At 50.8% G+C, this 22,627-nt stretch overlaps 1 protein-coding gene across 8 annotated transcripts in view; it reads left to right on the top strand.

Moving 5' to 3' along the window:
• BLTP1 (bridge-like lipid transfer protein family member 1) overlaps nt 1–22,627 on the top strand; it is a 118,679-nt gene that overhangs the window by 37,145 nt on the left and 58,907 nt on the right. For all 8 annotated transcript variants that reach the window (XM_037058586.1, XM_037058588.1, XM_037058591.1 and 5 more), the window contains exons 24-42: nt 173–301; nt 713–826; nt 1,423–1,703; nt 2,816–3,066; nt 5,704–5,962; nt 7,350–8,187; nt 10,234–10,304; nt 10,821–10,994; nt 11,469–11,589; nt 12,573–12,719; nt 13,075–13,202; nt 13,527–13,726; nt 15,751–15,948; nt 16,583–16,794; nt 19,075–19,226; nt 19,623–19,773; nt 19,923–20,075; nt 20,787–21,027; nt 22,213–22,352. In XM_037058586.1, coding sequence (XP_036914481.1) covers nt 173–301; nt 713–826; nt 1,423–1,703; nt 2,816–3,066; nt 5,704–5,962; nt 7,350–8,187; nt 10,234–10,304; nt 10,821–10,994; nt 11,469–11,589; nt 12,573–12,719; nt 13,075–13,202; nt 13,527–13,726; nt 15,751–15,948; nt 16,583–16,794; nt 19,075–19,226; nt 19,623–19,773; nt 19,923–20,075; nt 20,787–21,027; nt 22,213–22,352 — 3,960 coding nt within the window. The remainder of the gene's footprint in view (nt 1–172; nt 302–712; nt 827–1,422; nt 1,704–2,815; nt 3,067–5,703; nt 5,963–7,349; nt 8,188–10,233; nt 10,305–10,820; nt 10,995–11,468; nt 11,590–12,572; nt 12,720–13,074; nt 13,203–13,526; nt 13,727–15,750; nt 15,949–16,582; nt 16,795–19,074; nt 19,227–19,622; nt 19,774–19,922; nt 20,076–20,786; nt 21,028–22,212; nt 22,353–22,627) is intronic.

Here is a 22,627-nt window from a genome sequence, read left to right as displayed (position 1 = left end):
TGCCGAGGCGGAAGCGTCGCGATGCTGGCCAACAGGCAGCCAGGCTGTCTAGCGGCGGTGTGGGGCGGCCTTTGGGCTCCTTCAGGCTGCTCATGTCCCTGACCAGCTTTCGCGCTCCCAGCGCTTGTCTGGTGTGCTGACGGTGTTGTCCATCTGTGCCGCTTGTTTGTAGCTGGCCTGCCTCTTGGAGTGGGGACAGACGTTTGTCTTCCATGTGGCGTGTCGGGAGTACGAACTGGAAAGGCCGAAATCAGTGATCATGTGTCCGCATGGGATTGATCGTCGGTTCTGTGAGTCCAAGGTACGTTAACAAGTGTGTTAGCAGTTTCGTAAACTTGTTTTTTTACATGACAGGGTGAGGCATCAGCTGTAAAGCAAATGCGCACAGCCATGAGGTCAGCACTGTAGTTCGGTTTTTTCATCGTCCCAAAGTTATTTTTGCAAATGGATAGCCAGTTATTTAGTTGTAAGTATGTGAAGTATGCAGGAATTGTTCAAACATGCATTCACAAATACATGGACATATAAAAATTCTATCTCACCTCTTGCATTTTTTCTGTCAACACTTAATCTTACTTTGTTATTGCACTAAGTGTTTGGGTTTGCCGCATGTTCATGTAGAAGATCTGGAAGCGGAGTCGAGGAAGCTCAGACCCATGACACTGTTGGTCCATTTGAACAGAACCAACTGTCCCGCCCTCTTTCCTTTCAGGTGAGCTGTACGCCCGGCCCAGCGCCGGGCGACCTGAAATACACCATGACGCGTTTGGCGGCCCAGGGAGCAGACGTCTACATCGTGGAGCACGGCTGTGCCACAAACATAAAGGTGCCCGTCAGTCTGTGTCTGGGCCAGCGTGGTTCTTCTTCCTCTGGACCAAACCAGGCCTCTGTGTCGTGAAGTACAACACGTGTGTAACTTGCTGTCCCACCCAGCACTGCAGAAACCTAGGAGGTGGCTTCTGTCTTTCACTCACTCACCTTCCCTCCAGGATTATTCTTTCAGGCATAACTGCACTGCCTCTTCACACTAAATGAGTTATTGTAATATTAGCTTACGGCAGAGGGACAAACCAGTAACCTGCTTTTGTGGCAGGGAAGTGAGTGGATAATGTTTTTCAGAGAAAAGCTTGTTTTTAAAAATCAAACTTTTTAAAGATTCTGTGATTCTATTACTTATCACCCTTCTAGTTTCATTCCTTCTCTTGTTTTTCTGTGGACTTACATTCTTTCTCTTTTATCCTTCTTTTAAATTGAATGGTTTTATTCTGTTGCATTTATTTTTTTCTGTTTCTCATTCCCCCCTTTTCCTTTCCCTTTTCTTCTTTACGCAACTTGAAATAATTACTTACCCTGTAGTTTATTCTAAGTTGCCAAGAAACGCAGAAACCAGAGATGCGGTTCCTTTTCTCCCCTCACCTTTAGATGGGTGCCGTTCGGGTGGCCGACTGTAACCTCCACAACCAGACGGTTGGGGAGGGAGTAAGCGCGGCCGTTCAGGACTTTCAAGTGAGACAGTACATCGAGCAGCTGAGCAGCCCTCGGGCTGGCCTTCAGCCTGCGGTGCTGCGGCGGGCCTGCTGGCTGGAGGCCGGCTCGGCCAGCTTCGGGCTCATCACTGTGGATGTTGCGCTGGCGGCTGACCACCATTCTAAACACGAGGCGCAGAGGCATTTCTTAGAAACTCACGATGCCCGGACTAAGAGGTGAGTGGGATTTAAGATGTAAATGGTTACATGACTATAGAGGCAGTTCTACTGGTAGGAATGGAAAAAGGGCCTTTTAAATCAAGACCTCATATGATTGTGTCTCTACCTGGTGACTCTTCGACCTTCGGCTTCAGGTGTCCTTGTGGGTATTTGTCTCCCGGGAGTTTTGGGAGCAGGTGTGTTTGTTTCTGGTACAACGGGGCAGTGGCTGACCCCGCGTCAGCTGCTGTGCCGCAAACCTCACAGGGTGAGGCTGTTTGCTTGGCACAGTACTCGGCCCATAACAGATATTCGAAAAATCTGAATGAATGAGTATAAAATGAAAGTGCTAATACCAATTACATCTTCCTGAGGGCCTTGAGAATCCAGTGAGATAATGCGTATGAAAAAGGAATAAAGTTGGAGCTCTCAGATTTGTACCATGTAACAGTTTTGAAGAAGGGAGGGGAGTTAATGCTGATAGATGTGTGGGGGTCATTCACAGAGTTTGAGAATTTTAGTGCATTGTCTCATTTCTTCATTTAGAGTACTTACTACCCAATTATTATCAGTATTTCTCTAAAATAGAGCATAGTGCATTATTTTGGTTTTATTGGGAAATCATTTTTCACTTGCCCCATATTTATAACAGTTGGGTGTATTAAATTTGCCTTGTGAAATAGGCTCTGGGATACTAAGGGTAATAATGCATTGTCTGCTAACCAGAATCTATACCAGTGGCCTCGTCCATTTTTTAGATTTGTGTTTAAGTTTGTAGTCTTATTGAGGATATATCCTGTTGTTTTTAAACTGGAGTTCAGTGATTTTTACACTTGTTTCTTCCTAGCTCTTTTTTTTTTTAGTGTATGCTGTAGCTCTCTTATTATTATTCCTGTTTATTTCCATGTCACTGACATGGTGAGACTACTGTTTGTTTTTTTAGAATGGCAAAATGATTAAAAAGACATACCACAGTAGAAATAAACCTTTTTTGGTTTACTGTGTCTTTTACACATATTAATAATTAACTTACCGTTAACTGATTATCTGCCAAAAAATTTTTCTTTTCTTAGTGAGCTTTTGCCCCATTAGTGTTTCTCATTTGTTTGTTTGTTTGGGGTTCTGTGCAGGCTGTGGTTTCTGTGGCCCGAGGACCCCCTGAGGAATAAGAGGTGCAGGCACAGGTGTGGCTGCCTTGGTGGCTGCAGGTTCTTCGGTGGCACGGCGTCTGGTCTGGACTTCTTCAAACTGGAAGAGCTGACCCCATCCAGCAGCTCTGCGTTCTCGAGCACCAGTGCAGAGTCAGAGATGTGTTACGGGCAGTCTCTGCTGCAGCCCGGAGAGTGGATCGTCACCAAGGAGACCCCCAGACCTGCGGAGGGTGAGGCGCCGTGCTGGCCTCTGGTTGTTGCCTTTGTCCCTGCGCCAACTGGGGGCAGGGCCCTACCACCCTGTTCCACTCAGGTTTGGAGCTGTCCTAGAGGGGGATGTGACTGTCTCCCTGTGTCGGTTTGGAGCTGTCCTAGATGGGGATGCGACCATCCCCCTGTGTTGGTTTGGAGCTGTCCGAGAGGGGATGCGACTGTCTCCCTGTGTTGGTTTGGAGCTGTCCGAGAGGGGGATGTGACCGTCCCCCTGTGTTGGTTTGGAGCTGTCCGAGAGGGGGATGTGACCGTCCCCCTGTGTTGGTTTGGAGCTGTCCGAGAGGGGGATGCGACTGTCCCCCTGTGTTGGTTTGGAGCTGTCCGAGAGGGGGATGCGACCGTCCCCCTGTGTTGGTTTGGAGCTGTCCGAGAGGGGGATGTGACCGTCCCCCTGTGTTGGTTTGGAGCTGTCCGAGAGGGGGATGCGACTGTCTCCCTGTGTTGGTTTGGAGCTATCCTAGAGGGGGATGCGACTGTCCCCCTGTGTTGGTTTGGAGCTGTCCGAGAGGGGGATGCGACCGTCCCCCTGTGTCGGTTTGGAGCTGTCCGAGAGGGGGATGTGACCGTCCGCCTGTGTTGGTTTGGAGCTGTCCTAGAGGGGGATGTGACCGTCCCCCTGTGTTGGTTTGGAGCTGTCCTAGAGGGGGATGTGACCGTCCCCCTGTGTTGGTTTGGAGCTGTCCTAGAGGGGGATGCGACCATCTCCCTGTGTTGGTTTGGAGCTGTCCTAGAGGGGGATGCGACCGTCCCCCTGTGTTGGTTTGGAGCTGTCCTAGAGGGGGATGCGACTGTCCCCCTGTGTTGGTTTGGAGCTGTCCTAGAGGGGGATGTGACCGTCCCCCTGTGTTGGTTTGGAGCTGTCCTAGAGGGGGATGCGACCATCTCCCTGTGTCTGGCAGGCGATTCAGCTGATGCCAGATGATGCCAGATAAGACGTGAGTCTTTCAGATTCACTCAAGGCAAAAATGGGTCCACTATTCATCCAAGCTTATTCTAAATATTTCCTTCTGTATCATTATTTTTCTAGAAGCCAACTTCCAGAGGTGTACTTTGGAGTAGTTGTGCTTCAAAGTAATTGTTGTTGTACCAGTTTATTTTAATAAAAATCCCTTTAACAATAGTGATGTTCACACCGTCGACTCCAATGTCATCACCTGCTTCTGTGAAATGTCCTCCTCACTGACACTGAACTGTGTCAGGAAGAGGAATGTGGTCTTTCCTTAGAGTTTGTGGGGTAACTGTGCATGTCCGTGCATGCGGTGTGAGCAGTACGTGGTGTGTGCAGCGCATCATAGGTTTGTCTGGTGTCTTTTCGCTGAGACTTCAGAGGGGCTTTGCCTTTGGGCGTCTGGGTTGTGTGGCCCCCAGCTCAGTGCATGCTCACTGCTTCGGTTTCCAGTGTCTCGTGGGGGGGGGGCCTCGGTAGTTCACCGGTCCTGAGCCTTTCTTCCTTGGTTCATTCAAAAGCATTCACTTAGCACTGCCTTTCTTCAGTAGACAAACAAGGTTAGGAAAAAAATCTGTGTAAGAGTTTAGTGGAGAGATTTCCCATGTGTAAGGAGCTCTTAGTAGGAAGAGCTGGACCGAATGTCTCCATACACCAGATTCCTGTTTACACGGTTTTTCACTAGAGAGTAAGACGTAAGTGTGTTCACACTCGTTCAAGGTTGATTTCAGCAGTTTCACTCATAAGAGCAGTTTGTCTTATAAACTCAGGGAACACTGAAACTTCTTGACATGTAAAGAAAAAGTTTCTAAGTACAGTTTTACCAGTGTCTTCTTTATATTACTTCCTACATTTGAGTATTTGTTTTGAAGATTTTCACAGGCAATTTCTTATTTCTTCCCCAAACTGCCATGTGAGTTGTATGTCATCCCTGTTGACAGTGAATAAACTCAGGCTCATCACTGAGACTGGGCACATGAAGTCGCACAGTCAAGTGTGTGGCTGAGCCTGTGTGTGATGCCACAGGGCCTGGGCCAGAGGCCTGAGGACACGTTCCAGGTCAGAGAGGACAGGACAGCCGCATGCAGTGATGTGCAGGCCTAGAGCAGGTCCTGTGCTGGAGGGGCGGGGCGCCATAAAGGACGCCACGGGGCCGGGAGGGGCTGGAAAGCCGTGGTAGATGAACTCTCAGTGCTGTCCGAACACCAGGCTGCGCACGTCGGCAACCGGACTGCAGCGTGTTACTCTTAGGAAGTAAACACTTGGGTGTCCAGGTGAAAAGGCCCCAGTGTCTGCCAGGTACTCTTGAAAAGTACTGTGTATATGTGAATAGGGTAAAGGGAACAAAATATTTGAAATAGATAATTCCAAGTAAAGGTGTGTGGTGGCTTTGTGCTGTTCTTGAACATTTTCTATTAGGGTTGAAAGTTTTCAAATAAAAGGTTAAAAAAAGAAGAAAAATGTCTCTGTCTCTGGACCCACACGTAGGTGGGTACCGTCTTTGCGAAGTCGCACACTTGGCCTTTAAAAAGTGGGGGCGCTCAAAGACAGGGAACTGAACTCAGTGCTGTGTGTGTCCCAGACCACCGTGGGGACAGCTGCTGTGGGCACGGCTGTGTCACGTAGCTGCCCTGGCTCACCCGTGCAGGTCCTGCAAGTGGCGGGAAGCGGAGAGAGTGGGAGAGCAGGCCCGCGGGGATGGAGGCCGAGCGGAAGACACAGCACCTGAGCCTGCAGGTCCCGCTGCGCTGTCACAGCTCGTCCTCGTCCTCGGACGACAACAGCAGCTGCAGTGCGGCCCAGCCCCTGCTGGCCGGGGACCGGGAAAGCCCGTCCTCGGGGGCTGAAGAGCACGTGCTGCCAAAGGCACTCCTGCCGGGCGTGCAAAGAGACGAAGGCCACGGGAGGTTAGTGTCCTGTGTGTGTGTGTGGGGGGCGGGGGACTGCTCCACACTGGGCGGGGAAGTGGCTTTCCTCTCCACTCTCCCGCTGTGGCAGTGCTTTTCTTCTCCTGGACATGTTTTCAAGGGTCCACTTGCTGTCGTCCTTTTGGTTATAAAGGTAACACAGTCCAGATACTGGAACATTATAAAGGCAACACAGTCCAGTATCTGGTAACGTTCCAGGAACATACAGGAAAGTGTAACGACAAGAACATTTTGGGTCTTCTGGCCTTTTGGAGTGAACCGTTGGTAGTGTTTGGGCAGTCCTGGACCCGGGCCATCTCTTGTCCCCTCTTTCTGCAGTGGTTGACGCCTTTCTTGAAACACGGTTCCCTCCCGACTGGATGGCGCACTTCAGATTTTCCTCCCTCCTCTTGGGCTGCTCCTTCTCGGGCCCTGTTCCCACGTCCTCCATTCTTTCCTCCCTTTCTTCATTCTCTTCCGCTCACAGTGGCCTTGTCACACAGAGCTGTCCCCAGGAGAACAGGGCACCCCGTTCGTGCCCTTTCTGCCCTCTCTGCGCTACTTCCCCCGACAGCCTCTGCAGCCCGTTTGGCTTCCCTTAGGGGCTGCAGCCGACGTCTCTGAACTGCAGCCCAAGTCTTGTCTTTACAAGCCCACTTCCCTTCGTGACATATGTCCGCTGGGCCCTGGCGCTGAGGCCTCAGGCTTGACATGTGGCCCTGTGCCTGCCACGGCCAGCTGGTTCTGCGTCAGTGAGTGGCCCTTCTGCATGGGCTGCCAAAGTCAGGAACGTTGGGACTACTGACTTTTTTCCCTCCTTCAGTTCCTCTCAGGTAATGAAAGGTCTCTGGTACATTTTCTTGGACAAGGTTTTAAAGGATGTGGGGAAAAAAGATGAATGCAGTACTTAATGGATTATAATTAGAGTATATTATGGGTTTCAGTCTTTTTTTGTCTTAAGCTTCTTCAGTTTTTTTGAAACTATATGGGATGGAAGCACATTGTGTGGTTTTGTTACTTCGTATGGTTATTTCATTGTAAAATCTTAGGTTTTCCTTTGTAAAGTAAATGATTCAGATTACTAGAGGGCTTTGTGTAAAGATCGTATTTATTTACTTTCAGAGAGAGGGGAGGGAGGGAGAAAGAGAGGGAGAGAGACATCAGTGTGAGAGAGAAACATACATGTGTTGCCTTCTGCACATGACCCCAACTGAGACCAGCCCCACCCTGACTGGGAACTGAACCGGTGACCTTTCGCTTTGCGGAATGTTGCCCACCAACTGAGCCACACCAGTCAGGGCGTCGGAGGGGTTTGTGAGCACTGCTGTTTGTACTTGGAGTAAACTCTGTGTGCAGCAAAGGGTCATGGATTTGCTTTCTGTTTCAGTGCTCCTGCAGAAATTTCAGGTCACAGCCCCGTGTCTCCAAACACACAGGACAAGTCAGCGGGTCAGTCCCCACTGCGGTCCCCGCTGAAGCGACAAGCCTCCGTGTGTTCCACCCGGCTGGGCAGCACCAAGAGCCTCACCGCCGCATTTTATGGGGACAAGCAGCCCCCTGCCGCGGGAGTCCAGTTCAGCAGCGACGTCTCCCGCAGTGACGAGAATGTCCTGGACTCACCGAAGCAGAGGCGGAGCTTTGGCTCCTTCCCCTACACACCGTCGGCCGACTCGAGCTCGTTCCCTCAGTACCGGTCCATGGACTCCAGCATGTCCGTGGCCGACAGCGAGGCCTACTTTTCTGCCGCTGAGGAGTTCGAACCCATTAGCAGTGACGAAGGCCCGGGAACGTACCCGGGGAGGAAGAAGAAGAAGAAGCAGACGCAGCAGATTGACTACAGCCGGGGATCCATATACCACAGCGTGGAGGGACCGCTCCTTGGCCACGGAGAGAGCCTTCAGGACCCCCGGACCCTGCCGTTCAGAACCCACCCTTCCCAGGCCTCCTTCGTGTCTGCGCTGGGTGGGGACGACGATGTCCTGGAGCACCTGGACGCTGCGGAGGGGGAGAAGACGGTGGGGAGCGAGCAGGGCGCGTCTCAGCAGCCGGCCACGAGCTGCTACCAGACGTACCTCACTCAGTTCCAGGTGGTGAACTGGACGGCGAAGCACCCGGCCAACAAAAGGACCTCCAAGTCCTCGCTGCATCGCCCCCTCGACCTGGACACGCCCCCCAGTGAGGAGGGCTCCTCGTCGTGTGAGCAGCTCTCTGTACCGACTTTTAAGGTATAAACCAAATCGTTGGTTTCCACTGATACATTTGCCTAGGAAAATAGGTTTGGAAGGTGTTCTCAGAATTGCACTCAGTCATTTTAGCTACTTTTCTGAAAGATAGACTTTCTGAAGTCTGGGCTTCACGTATGGTAGTAGGTCTTAGTAGTTACAAAGTTGCAGACTGAGAAATAGTTACAGACTGGAACTATTGCAGTGTTAACTAATGTAATAGTCCCTGTCTACACTGTATTCTTAAAATAGGATCAAGTCTCTGTGAATTGGTATTTCCTGTCTTAAAAATAAATTTTGATGTTGTTTTTAGTAGTGGGTGTTCTAATCCGTAGCTGCTTCTGTGCAAACCCAGTTCCAACCACCAGCCACTGGGGCCTTAACAGTGCATGCGGTTGGTCGTTGGCCACCTCAGTAATGTGTTCTGTAAACACCTTTCTTTAGGAAGGCCATAAAGAAGTCAGAGTAAATGGAGTGACAGTAGCCAATATGAAAGCTGTTTTTATAGAATTACACATTGCTAAGAGAAAGTTTAATAATTTTAAAGACCAAAGCAAGCAAGTGAAATCTTGTGGAACTGATTACACATAGGTGGGCACTTACCTGAAGTGTCGTAATGTATTCATTGGTAATTCATGTGTTACGTGCCATGTGAGCCCAGCACTCGCTGTGGGAAAAGGGGCATGGGTGTTTCATTTGGGGACGGGGACAGACAGTGGACAGATGAATGGATAAGCACATAGTGACAAGTGAGAAGAGTCTCGTGATGACAGCCAAAGCGTACTGGGGAGGAGAACGGTAGGTCGTATCGGCGAGACGGCCCCAGTTCAAACTGAGGCTTGAAGGGTGAGGAGGAGCGGAGGGTGGGAGACCCAGGGCCAAACGTGCAGGCACAGGAGTTGCCTCGCTGACGTGCTGCAGGGGACAGGAGTCTGTGTGACCGGGGCGTGGCGGGTCAGCAGGGCCCCACTCCTGATGGCCGGGAGACCTGCACAAAGGTGGCAGAGCAGGTGTCAAGAGTTAGAATTCATTTCACCTTCATTTGGAAACTCACACGGGCTTGGGCGGCAGCATGTGAAGGCGCGGGCTTGGGCCGCTTGGTGGGGTTGAGTTGTCAGTAAGCAAGAGAGGAAGGGGGGTGGCCACGGACGAGGCCGTGGCAGCTGGGGTCCCGTGATGATGGGGACTGTGATAGATGGAGTTGAATAAACATCCTTGTGGGGGTACAGGTGCACGTGCACGCCAGCAACATGCATTGAGGAAGCGTTAGTAAGAGGTGGGGAGTTTGGTGTCGAGGTTGTGCCGTACCTTCCCTGCCCGGGCTAAACTGCTCATGCTGAGGTTTAAAGTGCTTTCTTTATTCCATGTGAAATGTTAGCGTGTGAAGTTTGGGGTATGAAGTTGAATGGTACTTGTACAGAACAGGATCTGAGAGGTTAGAACTATTTTAGTATTTTCAGGAAATCGTTTGGGTTTGATTAAGCAGTCAAATGTCTGGAGAAAGTAAGTCAAGGAATTCATACCTTTAGATCATTTTAAAAATAGAACATAGGAAGTAAGAAAGTTATTTTTCTCCATTAAATCTAAGTGGCTGCCTACTTAGGGTTCAGATCGCTTGTTCAAGTGGTTTATTTATATTTTTCATCTTTCATGGACCTAAAATACAGTCTAGCCTTCCTATCATGTGAAGTTTGTATGGGATTTCCCACCTGCAAGCCCGTTGTGTCAGGAAGAGACTCTGAGACCAGCTTCATGGCTCGACTTCAGAGCCGGACTGGGCCTGGCGCACTCGCCCCTGAGCCTTGTTGTCCAGGCTTCCACTCTCGCTGCCCAGACCTTAGGGCCCTGCTCTGGCCGCTCACTGGGTAAACTGGAAGTGAGGTTGCCAAATACACACTTTCCGGGATTTTCTCAGTTTGTCTGTCAAATATTTAGGTCATACATGTCAAAGTCGCCTTTAATGAGGTAATCTGGATAGTCACAAGTAGAGCATAAAGTTGGAGAATGACACCAAAATTCTAGCATCAGTGGTGCTCTGTGTCCTTCTAGGTCATCAAGCAGGGGCTCGCAGCTAATTCTTTGCTAGACAGAGGAGAGCAGCTGTCGGGGTCAACTTCAAAGTAAGTGAAAACAAGCAGGTTTAGAGCCTCAAGCCTGTCTGTCTTGATTATGAGACGTGCAGAGTTTATTCTAAACAACAGCCATCCTTTATTTGAATATAGAATTTATTTCATGAATAAATCACCCCAAATAATTCAACTCCTGGCTCTCAGGGATTTGCCTGCGCCCGTCAGTAGTCGGGGGCACTTCTGTAGCTCCCTCTGCAGCCTGGGCACGCCAAGGCGGGGGACTGGCAGGGGTCACAGGCGTGGTTTTCATATTTTGGAAAGGCTTCATCAAGTAAACACATCACAGTGGTTTTCTCACTTGCTGTATGAACCATGTTTGGTCAGTTTATACTTTAGAATCTCACTTGTCCTGTCTTTGAAAAGTATTTGGGACATGGACCATCTAGCCCCATTCCATGAACTTTTCAGTTGGAATAAGTGTAGGTTGAAGTGTTCACTCCCCCTAAGGACACTCCAGCTGCTTCTTCACAGTCTCTGTAACGCACACTTGGCTTGTCGAACGTGCAGGACACCGTACACCCCTCTGGAGAGGAGAGCCACAGAGAGCGTGGAGGACGACACAGGAACGGACGAGTGGGCCCTGGACCAGCCTGTGCCCCAGACCAGGACGACGGCCGTGGTGGAGGTCCGAGGTGCTGTGGATGTCGTGCTGACGCCCCTGGTGGCTGAGGCTTTAGACAGGTGTGGGGTTTGTCTAAGGCCGTAACTGTTGTTTCATGAAATGATGGGGGGGGTGTGACGAGCGTGAGGATGTGTGTTCACGGAGAAGGATGCGGGGGTGGCTGTTTGAATGAACAGACCTGGAGAGACATTTTAAAAGGTCTGTGTCTCACTTGGCTGTCATGTTTACTTTTCCGTCCAAAGGATTATATTGTAATGTTATAAGAATCATATTGCATACTTTTCATTTTTTTGCTTTGGGCCAATGATCATAAAATGATCAGATGCCCAGTAGCTAATTATGATGTTTGATATTCTTACTGCTGTCCAGTTGCTGGAGGGACAAAGGGATGATAACAGGCCCCCTGTCCTGCAAGACGTCTGGGGGTTTTCTGGGGAGACAGAACTGACCTGCACGCAGCCCAGAGTGGAGCACACAGTGGAGCTGTCTCGATAACCTGAGTCTTCCATTTATCCGTTGCTCTCCTCTCACAGATACATCGAGGCGATGGCCCATCGCGCCAGCACCCGCCACCCGGCAGCAATTGTGGACGACCTTCACGCCAAGGTCCTCAGGGAAGCTGTCCAAAACAGCAGGACCACTTTCTCAGAAAATGTAAGGATGTCTTCAGTCGAGCGTGGCGAATTGAGTATTCTTCATGTCTAGCTAATATCCAAACTTGAAAAAAATGAACTTATTAAAAATGTATTCTTCATTTAAATTGGAACATGTGGACATTTCTAAATGGCCTTTGTATGTCATTGGCTCCGTAAGAGATGGTAATATATTACACTGTACTGTGGGTTAGGCAGTAGTCGGATGTTTATTAAAATGGAGCTTGATTTTTCCATTAATTTCAGAAGTAGCTTAATTCTAGCTCTGTCCCCAAAATCTTTGTCCCTAAGTGAATGTGCCTTCTCCAGGGCTGGTTTTCATTTCTTGAGGAAGCAAAGCTGTTAGTATTTTGGTGTTTCTCTATGACAAGAAAACTTGTCTCTTACTTTTTTTGAGATTGTTTGCTTGACTCCGGGAGTCAGGTCCCCACCCACTGGCATGTGACATCCAGCTGCTGCTGTGGCCAGAGCTGCCGCTGTGGTGAGGCAGTTGCGTCCCACCGCTCTCCTGCCAGACCCCCTTGGCTTGCACGTTGGTCCGGGTCCTGTGTGGACTGGGCACCAAGGCCCAGGGTGACTGTCTTTAGTGGCCCAGTTATTCCAAGTATGTTGGGAGTTAGGGTGGAGGGGTACATATCAGAAGAAATTGGAGAGTTTTCTCAGGCAGCAAGGAGCCAATTTGGAGAAACCGAATCTGCCCTCAAGTACAATAAGTGGAATTTAGTGATCCTAAAAAATACCCATTATTGTTGTTATCACCATTTCTCTGTAGGCCTGTTTCACTTTTCTCTTTGTCACTTCTCTGAACCCCGAAGGTGTCAATCTCTTTTGTCTGGTTTGGAGTTCAAGACCAGGGTGCTAACCCGATGGCAGAGGGCCCCCAGGGGCACAAAGGTGCAGGGAGAAGGCGCAGGCCACTGGGGCGGCTGGGGTGGCAATTATGACCCAGTCAGGAAATGAGAGTCCTCTGTCCACTGTCTTTAGTTATCTTCCAAACAAGACGTCAGGGGAACGAAGCCTGAGCACCCTACCGTAGGGATGACGCCCGAGGGACAGACGCAGACCAGCCTCGCAGTGAAACCGGACAGTGTGACCGTCAGGGGCCTGCAGGCCAGCGTCAACATACCGAAGGTGACCGGCTGAGGGCTCGTGCATTCTGGTGGTTTTGTCTTTCATGTTCGCTGAACTGAGGGCGGAATGTCAGGAAGAGGTGTTTTATTCCCTCGAAGAGCTAATGTAGGAATTAGTGTAAGATAAATAAGCTTATTTCAGCAGAGTGTTGGGTGTGATACACCACAAAGTCCGCATCCATCCAGTAGGAATTTATGATGATTTTGTGAGAGTCTGTGTTCACCCGCTTTGTCTTCGTAACTCTCAGACACATGCAGGTGCTGTCCATCACAGTAGTCTTTCGCTGTCCTGGACAGCTCATGCTCGACCATTGCTCACTTCTCAGCACTGACAGTTACGCTGTTCTCTGTGTCAGATCAACTTATGTTTGTTGCAAGCCTCAGTGGAAGAGGCCCCCAGCACGGCCCCCAGCAGAAGCGTGACTCACGTGTCCCTGGTTGCTTTGTGTTTCGACAGAATCGCCACGCAAGTCCGCATGAACAGGTAGGGAAGGGTTTAGTCACCTGAGCCACGATGATCTTACTGGATGAGAGAACAGGCCTTTCCCATCTTTTTAATGCACTTCTGAAAATTCCAGAGTCAAAACCCAAAACTGGTATTGGAATTTTAAATCTCCCTTTGTAGGTATTTGAAAGTTTGTACTGCTTTTATTTCCACCGTCCTTCAGTAAAGAATGGAGACTGTCCTTTCACACTGGTTTAATCAGAGCAGTGGGATGCTCGCTTTAAACTGCTCGCGAGTGTGGTGTGTTTCCCGAGCCGTGCTGCTGAGACGTGAGCGTGGTGCCTCCTTTTCTTTTCTGTGAAGAGGTGTGGTCGAGGAGGCCGCCAGCAGTGCAGAGGCCGGCAGAGCGTCCCGGTTCGACAGGTGTGTGCACGCTACCAGGATGCAGCCGCAGTCATCCGGGTCGCTCAGGTCCAACGCTGGAGCTGAGAAAGGCAAGGAAATCGCCGCCAAGCTGAACATCCATCGAGTTCACGGGCAGCTCAGGGGTCTCGATACAACAGGTAGGATTCGACAACTGGTGGTTTGCAAAAGGAGGCACTTCCCCCTTTGAGTGTTGCCGCGATGGCAGTGTTCTGTGAGAAGGAGGCACGCACACGTCGGGCCATGGTGTCCGACTCCCTGTCGCTGGCACTCGAGGCCAGACGGAAGGCAGGCTGCCGTCGGCGAGTGCACGGCGTGGTCCCAGTCAGGAACCCGCCTGTGTCTCCACACCCCCGCTACTCATTGCCCTGCGCGCTCCCGATGGCAGCGCGCTCCCAATGGCTCCCGACCATTCTGTCGACCCACCTCATTAAAAACGATTAGCTCCGCGTCCACGACAGATGGCGAGTATGTGAGATGCAGCGGCAGCAGCAGTGGCAGCCCAGGTCGTGCCTCTTAAAGGCCTTGCCGCGGGGGAGGCCAGAGTCGCCAGCTGCCTGGGGCCTCTCCACGGCGCCCCACGCCTGTGCTCCGTCAGAGGCCTGAGCCACCTCAGTGTCCGAGGTTCTGCCCAGAAGAGGACGGTTGGTCAGTCGTCCGTGAGGGGCCTGCTGTCCTGGGCAGACTGACCTTTACCCAGGAGCCACTCGCTGAGTTTCGTTGGCTCAGAAGTGTCCGAGGGCTGTTGTGGCTGCGTCTGTGTAACCTCTGGGCTTTTTCGAGGTTATGTCCCCACCCTTGTGTCTGAGGCTGGAGCACGGGACCTGAGGGTTCTGAAATAGCGTTTCCAACTCCCAGGTCCTGTAGCCCCCAGGCAGGTGCAGAAAGCAGCGGCGTTGGCTCGAAAGGCCCCTCGTTGTGCACTGCGGCCCCTGTGCGCCAGCGTGCCGGGCAGACCAGAAGCAGCAACTGAATACACGTTTGAAAGGTGCATGATGCGGATGAAACTCCTCAGACTCCCCAGGGAAGTTTAAGGAGACTGGTGTATAATAATAACACAGGGGGAAATGTGAATGCAGTGTGTACACGACACTTGTGAAAGCAAATTCAGTAAGCCAACGGCTGGTGTTACCTGTAGAGGGGGGAGTGTACGTGCTCTCACTGCAGACCCTCTCACACCCCTGGGAGCTCTGCTAGCGCGTTACCCAACCACAAGTTTAAGTAAAAAAGTTAAATCCTCACCTTACACCACGTTTCAGAATAAGTTCATGTAATTAGACAAATGTGAAATAATTAGATAATGAAAACACTGCAGGAAAAGGACTTGGGAAGCCTTTCTAATCACGAACACAGAGTAGAGTGTGTTCCCGGCGCAGTGTCCTGCAGCCGTTAAAACGCTGTCTCGGGGGGCTGCTAAGTAAGGCCTGAGGGTGCCCATGGGGTTGCTGCTGCCGCCCGGGGCAGGTGGGGCTCGCTGCAGGGCTGGGAAGGGGCTTCACCTGGGTGCATTCACACGTGTTTCTTAATCTTGTTTCTGATTTTTTATTTTTTTGTATTCATTAGCTGTAATCAGAGAAATTTCTAAAAGTAAGGTAAAAAGGAAAAAAGTGCCAGAAACACGGGATGTTGATTTTCATATCGTAGTTATAAGCAGTGGACTATGGCCTGTCTGAATTATATGGAATATGTTAGTGTAAAGTGATTTTTTAGTAAAAGTTGCCATGTTTTGTTCTTTAGAAAATAATGGTTTTTTGAGGCTGGGTAACTAAAATATTTTTTTTACATTAAATAATGAGAAAGTATTTAAGAATAGTTCTCTGTGAAGCTGAATCACACAGGAGCTTTTAAACTTCAAACTTTTGAGTCCCTCTGACCTATCGGAAGTGAGTCCATCCTGCCTCCGGGCAGCCGGCCGCCTTGTTAACCGTGGAACATAACCCCCGCCTCCAGCTTCCCCCGGGTGCCAGCTGTTCATGTGCGGTGCCACGTCAGGCAGCAGTCTGTCGCAGGTGCGGGTTCGCCTGTCTGTCTGTAGTTTTTGGCAGGCTGCTCAGATACCTTGCGAGCACCACCACTGTGCTACATGTTTACATGGTTTGTTGTTTGAAAAATACGTAAAGCCTCTGTCTGTACAAGTGGTGGTGTCATTCTCTTGTGATGACAGACGTTGGCACCTGCGCCATCACCGCCATCCCCTTTGAGAAGTCCAAAGTGCTGTTCACGCTGGAGGAACTGGACGAGTTCACGTTTGTGGACGAGACCGATCAGCAAGCTGTGCCAGACGCGAGCCGGATTGGTCCCAGCCACGAGAAGTGGGGCTGGATAATGTTCGAATGTGGGCTTGAAAACTTAACCATAAAAGGTAGGTGGTTTTGTGTTTTTTAAATTCTGCTTCGGTGGGGACAGATCGGCCGAACACTGCTGAAGTGTTTGGAACACTCATGACTTTCAACAACCCGAACCAGCACGTGCAAGCGGCAAGCACGTGGCTGGGGTTGGTTACCAGGGGTGGGCGCCCCGTCCCTGTTCCCTCCATTGTGTGGTCCAAAGCCAGCAGAGCGTCCAGACTCACAGCATCTCAGTGCCTGGACAGAGCGGTCTGTGGCTCGGATCAAAGCCACCCAGCTTCTGAATGCTTGCGTCTGGGAAACCGGAACTTGGATGAGCAGAGCTTGGCCCTGTAGGATGAAAGTGCTGTAGTCCGTTATTCAGGGAGACAGACTGACCTGTGGTTGTGCCTGTGTACTTTTATGTGGCTGAGTAGCGTGTGAGACAGGGAGGCCGATTTCTGTAGGAGACCTTTGGGGCTAGTCATACATAGTAGTGGTTGTGCGTGCCTACGATTGCTCACCTGGTAATTTGATTTCACGTCACCTTTGTAGGTGAGGCTCAGTTTTGGTGAGAATGAAAAAGTTCTGTATATTTGTTTTTCTCTGTGTGGGTATGGTAGAGTATGATACCAAGTGTCTTAATAAAGACGTTCTCACATTTGGCAGGAGGAAGACAGTCTGGTGCTGTTTTGTATAATGCTTTTGGGACAATGGGCAAGGCGAGCACCACCGAAGGTGGCGGCGTGCTGACGTCCAATCACTCCTCTGACTCCCCGACCGGCAGCGGCTACAACACGGATGTCTCTGATGACAACCTTCCCTGCGACCGAGCCAGCCCTTCTTCTGACTTAAATGGGAACTCTGTTTCTGATGAGCAGGTTGGTGAACGATGAGGATACTTTGGAAAAATAACAAACTTTGGAAAGCAGCACACCGACTCAGACTTAATTTCTGGAGTACATTCGCTGGTCTTCCTGTAGATTGGATCGTGCTTTAGTGTAGTAAAGGCGTTTTGGTGGTGAAGGGATTTCACTTGCACTGGAGTGTAGTTTTGTAGGCACCGTGTCGTAGGTACGTGGGTGTCCATCACAGCACCCAACGCAGTACTGCTTGTGTCTTAGTGGTGTTTGCTGAATTACTGAGTTAGTAGAATTTCAGAACGTGACTTGTTTTTAAGTCATTTCAAGGATTTTAGCAGAATTCAATTTTTAAATAGTTTTGTTACTGGTAGTATTTCATGTAGGTTTTAAATATTTTTGTCACTATCTGCCCATTCCAGTCAGATCCCAAAGAACACCTTAGATCCCCCCATTTATTACTTTTATTATGGTAGAATTTTATGGTGATAAGTACAGGAACCACAATAATGAAAATATTTAAAATTCTAGATCTCGAAAGCATTGCACCAGTTACCAGTGGGTGACCTTGGGCAAGTCATTCACTCTCTCCAGTCTCTGCATCTGGGACAGGAGAGTCCACGCACTCCCCTCTTCAGGAGTCACGGGGCGGGGGGGGGCGCCCACTTGTGTGAAAGGCCCACCTCAGGGTCTGCCGCCCAGGACGAGCCCGTGAACCTCCGGCTGGAGCTCATGTGCGCACTTCCGATCACGTCAGGGTTAGACTAGTTGAGGTGAGAAAAAAGCACCTTTTCTTTAAGAACTGTGTCGTGGATATGCCTTGCTTATTTGCAGAGTTACCCACTAACCCCAGGTTTCTAGGCATTTCTTTGGAAACGTTCATTTTGATTTGATGTGTAGATAAGAAGTTTAATCCCAGCTTCCTTGTGGGGTCTTGGGAAGTCTTTGGGGGAAGGGTGGAGACAAGCACTTCAGTGAGGAAAGTAAAGGGTCCCTGGCTGCTCCCGGACAGAGGAGCCCCTGCCGCTCGTCCTCTCCGCCACCCCAGCTGTGCACACCCACGCCGCCTCACCCCGATCCTGTTGCCCCGCTGAGGTGCCCACTGTTCTCCCTGTGGACTTCTTCCCCGGCCCATTTGCCTTTGCAGCCCCGTCCGGGCAGGGCTCTGCTCCCGCGCTATGCTCTCGTTTCCTGGGCCAGCCCTGTGGGCGGCACTGCTGCTTCCGATGGGCTCTGCCCTCAGCCCCAGCCCTCCCTGAGCTCCCGGGTCCCATCGAGGGCTCTACGATACCGCTCCCCGTGTGCCGCGTGCACCGAGATCCACTCAGGTTTTTATTCTTCCTTGCTTCCATGCTGTGACAATTAGTTGCTTATTGTCTACTAACCCTGCTCTTTCTTTGGAATTTCCCGTTCCTCAAGTCTGTCTTCTGTGTCCTCATGCACCCAGTGCCTGGCTGTCAGCCCTGGGCTGGAGCCCACAGGCCAGGTGTGTTGGGGATTCAGGTGGTTTTCTTTCAAAAGAGAGGTAATATGGGGTGCGTATGATGTGTCTGTTACCTGAACTGCCAGTGAATCTGAGGCTGCTTCACCTTGAAATACTTAAGTATTTCTGCAGCGTAATTTAAATCAAACTACCCGGTGGGATAAAGAGCTTCTCATCAGTCTGGGTTGGGTTTTGATGCCAGAGGTGCAGAAAAGGGGTAGGTTTTCGGAGTGCCGTGGATTTCAGGGTCACAGACAACGGGGTGGAGTGCCTGCCTGCGCGCCCTCCCGTGGCTGGGGCCTGGGGTCCACGTGGTGTTGTGACACGGGTGTTCTTCGTGCCTCGATCCCTCCACGGGAAAGTGCCAGTCTTTTCTCTGTCGTGACCGGTGGTATCTGAGAGTGAGTCCGAGACAGACGCTAAGGCGGAGACTTTTGTTTGTTCGCTAGTATTCCCCCTCTCCTCCCTGCATCCTGGATGGCAGTGGCTGCCCACCCAAACCAGTGTTCTGTTTCTCAGGACAGTGTTAGATGCGAGCATGACCGAGGACTTTCACAGCGTTGTTTGTTTGGACGTGGGTTACAGTGGTACCGGTTATGGCTCTTTATTTGGCAGCTTGATATACTCTGTGAGGTGGAAGATAGGGTTTAGTCGGAAGCAGAGGACCTTAAGTCTGTCGCTTACCCTAGTCACTGGCTGCGTAGCTTCTGGCAAAGTTACAAAGCCTCTTTCCGTCACTCCCTTCACCTGGAAAAGAATTTTAGGTGAAGGGACACTTCACGTCCCTAAGCAGCAGTTCGGTGTCCTGTGTCACGTAGGACGAAGGAGTCGAGTCTGACGACCTGAAGAAAGACGTGCCTCTCCTGCCGCCCCCGCCCGACTCCTGCAGCATGAAGCTCACCATCCAGGAGATCTGGTTCAGCTTCGCGGCCCCCACCAACGTGCGGTCTCCGGCTCACGCGTTTTCGAGGTAAGGGGCCTGGAAAGTGTGCTGCTGTCGCTGTCTCTTCATCTCAGTGACGTGCAGCTCTCTGTCACGTGTGCTTTGAGTCACCTTTAGGGTACATCTAGTGCGAGGGCCGCCCTGTCTGCCCGCCTCGCCCGCCTCAGATGCCGTTGGTGTTTGTCCGGCATTTTTTGTTTTCCAGGGTATTAGTTTTACTTTTACATGTTGCCCTGCCACGAACTTTTCATTTTTCTCACCTCTAATAGGCTCTTTTATATTTTTTCTTTTCTATTATCTGGTGGTCAAAAGGAAAAGTAATTTTGTTTGAACAAAATAGCCACTAAGTACAGTAGATATGGAGGATTGTTTGAAATGCAAACTTGACATTTGTCTTTACAAATTCCTGAAATACACTTGAAGGCAGCTGAACCTTCTGAGCACGGCGACCCCTGCCGTTGGTGCGTGGCTTGTTCCCATCGATCAGCTGAAGTCGTCCCTGAACAAGCTGGACACGGAGGGGACGCTGCGAGTCTGTGCTGTGATGGGCTGCATCATGACTGAGGCGCTGGAGGTAGGTCCTCAGCGGTCCATGGCGGACCCGGAGTTTGTGTTGAAAAGGACCCTGGTCGTCCAGACTTCCCAATGCTGGGCTGCTGGATAGTCTCTGTTTGTGTCGTCTTTAGTACATCATGCTAAGCCTGTTATTTTGCTCTGTTTCAGAATAAAAGTGTGCATTTTCCCCTAAGAAGTAAATACAACAGACTGACAAAAGTTGCCCGCTTTCTCCAAGAAAACCCCTCGTGTTTGCTATGCAACATACTCCACCACTACCTGCACCAGGCCAATTACTCCATCATCGATGACGCCACCATGGTCAGTGACGGGACGTGTGTGGCTTCAGAGAGGCCTCTGCCATCGGGGACCATTGACCCCCGGGGCGGGAGATGCACGTGTGCAATTAGGGGCAGAGTGCAGGCAGCCACGCAGGCCCACAGACCACAGTGGGCTCTGGTGGCTGCTGGGAGTGGGCGGTGTGAAGTGTGAGAAGATGTGGTCGTGGAGGAGACTTCTGGGGATGGAGTGTCAAGTAAGCAACCGGTCAAGGATGGGCCCCGGAGAAAACCGAAGTTAAAGCAGCTGGGGAGGGAAAGGAGAACCGGGAAAGGGCATCTTGGAAGCCAGAGGTGTAGTGACTTCCAAGCAAGAGTCGTCACCAGAGTCGGACTTTCCAGCAGTGTTCAGCACAAGGGCTTCCTGATGACCGAGGGGGATGACCGGTTGTCCAGAGGAGTTCGGTGAGCCTCTGCCTGTGAAAAGCTCTCCATAAGGCAGCACAGTCAGGGTCAAGGCTGCAGGAGTCCTCTCCCCTTCACGAGCTGCTGCTAGCAGAGCTACCCAGGGCCCTTTCGCCAGCTCAGGGTCCAGTGGGTCCGTGTAGTTGCAGGCCAGCCTAACGTCTAAGTTCTGCTCTCTCTTTCTGAGTGGCAGTTACGAGACTTAAGTGACTCAATGCTGCAAAGCACTTTGGGGGGAACTGTGGTTGCTATAGTGAGGTGACTGCTCCCCATACCCTTGTCGTCACAGAGTGATGGGCTTCCTGCCTTGGTGACCTTAAAGAAAGGCTTAGTTGCACTGGCCAGGCAGTGGATGAAGTTCATTGTGGTGACACCGGCCTTCAAAGGAGTCAGCCTGCACCGGCCGGCCCGGCCCCCGCAGCCCCAGGCCACCGCGGACCCCGACCATGAGGATGGGCTCGGGCTGGACAATGGAGGGGGCCTGCAGAGCGACACCAGTGCCGATGGGGCCGAGTTCGAATTCGATGCAGGTGACTCTGAACATTTGGCTTATGATTTATGTATTTGGCAGCCTAGTACAGGTGGCATGGTATTAATTTGTGCCCCGAATTTGAAATCTGAGTTTTTCGTAGCTGAATTATATAAATATGCTCTGTATTAGTCCAGATAAATGGTAATAATATTGGAGCCTTACACTGATTTGATTCTCAGTTTTAATTTGCGGACTGTAGCAGACCTCTCCTGATTGACCCAGGACAGACAGCAGACACCTTCGTGTGACTAGAATATTTTGAGGGAAACATGTTAACCTCCATTTGAAAATCTATTTGTTTCTCTGTCAGCTCGCCCTGTGCCACAGTGTCTTAAAGGGGCCTTTGACTTTCACCCAGGGCCTGTCTGAGCCTGACTTTACGTCACGTTTGGAGGCCTGGGCTCTGTCCAGGACTCTGCCAGCCTAGTGGCTTAGCACACAGGCTGTGTGTGTGCACGTTTCACACACTCATGGAGCAGGACACACGTGGGCTCCCAGCTGTGAGTCTGCGAGACAGAGTTCATTCTTGTGCTACTGTGCACCGATGAATCTATTAGCTCCCACACCAACAACTGTGCACCCACAGGTGCCTCACCCTGTACACACTCCAGTGCTTTTCCAAATGTTGCTTTCGCTATTCTCATGAGAGGTCCTGTCCACTGCAGTTTATGTTGTGGTAGTTTGAAAAAATAATGCAAGGGCCATGGGAAAAGATAGTCTTAAAAATTAGAGCTTTCAGGACACCAATATATAACACCTCACCCAGATTCTTTGTTTTCAAAAACTTACATGTGATACATGATTGTGTTACAGCCTATGAGGAATAGGCTGTATTTTACTTATTTTGACAAATTTCAAGTCTCCACAGAAGTTGAAAGAACAGTGTGGTGAGTGGCCCTCCTAATTAATTTCCTGCAAATGCGGGTGTCACTCTGTGAAAGCCCTGGGCTCTTTGAGCTCAGCTGGACCGGTGTCTGGTCCCTTGCCAGTGGGGCGGCCTATGTGAGAGCGCAGGTCTGTGCCCCTCTCACCGGGTTCGGTGAGGACACTGGGTGGGACGAGTGACGTGCGAAAGGAGAGGAGCACAGGCAGCCGAGGAGCCGTCCCCCCGAGGGTGGTCGCACTGCTGTGCCGGGTTAGGGGGTGCTGGCACTCTGCAGCCGCTGACCGCCGCCCGTTGCAGCCGCTGTCAGCGAGCACACGATGCTGCTGGAAGGCCCGGGCAGCCGGCCGCCCGCCGGCCCGGGGCCCGTCACCGGGGCGGAGATCATGAGGAAGCTGTCCAAGACACACACCCACAGCGACTCCGCGTTGAAGATAAAGGTACGGTTTGGGTTTTTAGAGTCGTTCAGGCTTGCAGAGAATACCCAGGCTTTGGCTGTCTCAGGTTTAAGTATTGGGTATCCACCGTAAATATTTAAATTTGGTAAAAAGAGTATTTGTATGTTGAATTTTATGTGATTAGTAATTTGTAGTGCACACGTTTCTTGGCGAATTGTATCACCAACAGTAAGTAACACTGAGTAAGGACTACTTCAACTACCAAGCCTTAGGGTTCTCTTTTTAGTGCCATTGAATAGTGCGGTCAATAAAATAGA

This window comes from Sturnira hondurensis, unplaced genomic scaffold (genome assembly GCF_014824575.4).
Source record: "Sturnira hondurensis isolate 20B ecotype Veracruz unplaced genomic scaffold, ASM1482457v3 Scaffold0010128, whole genome shotgun sequence".
NCBI lineage: Eukaryota > Metazoa > Chordata > Mammalia > Chiroptera > Phyllostomidae > Sturnira > Sturnira hondurensis.
Note: the sequence above shows the minus strand (reverse complement) of the source record. Positions and strands in the feature narration are given on the sequence as shown.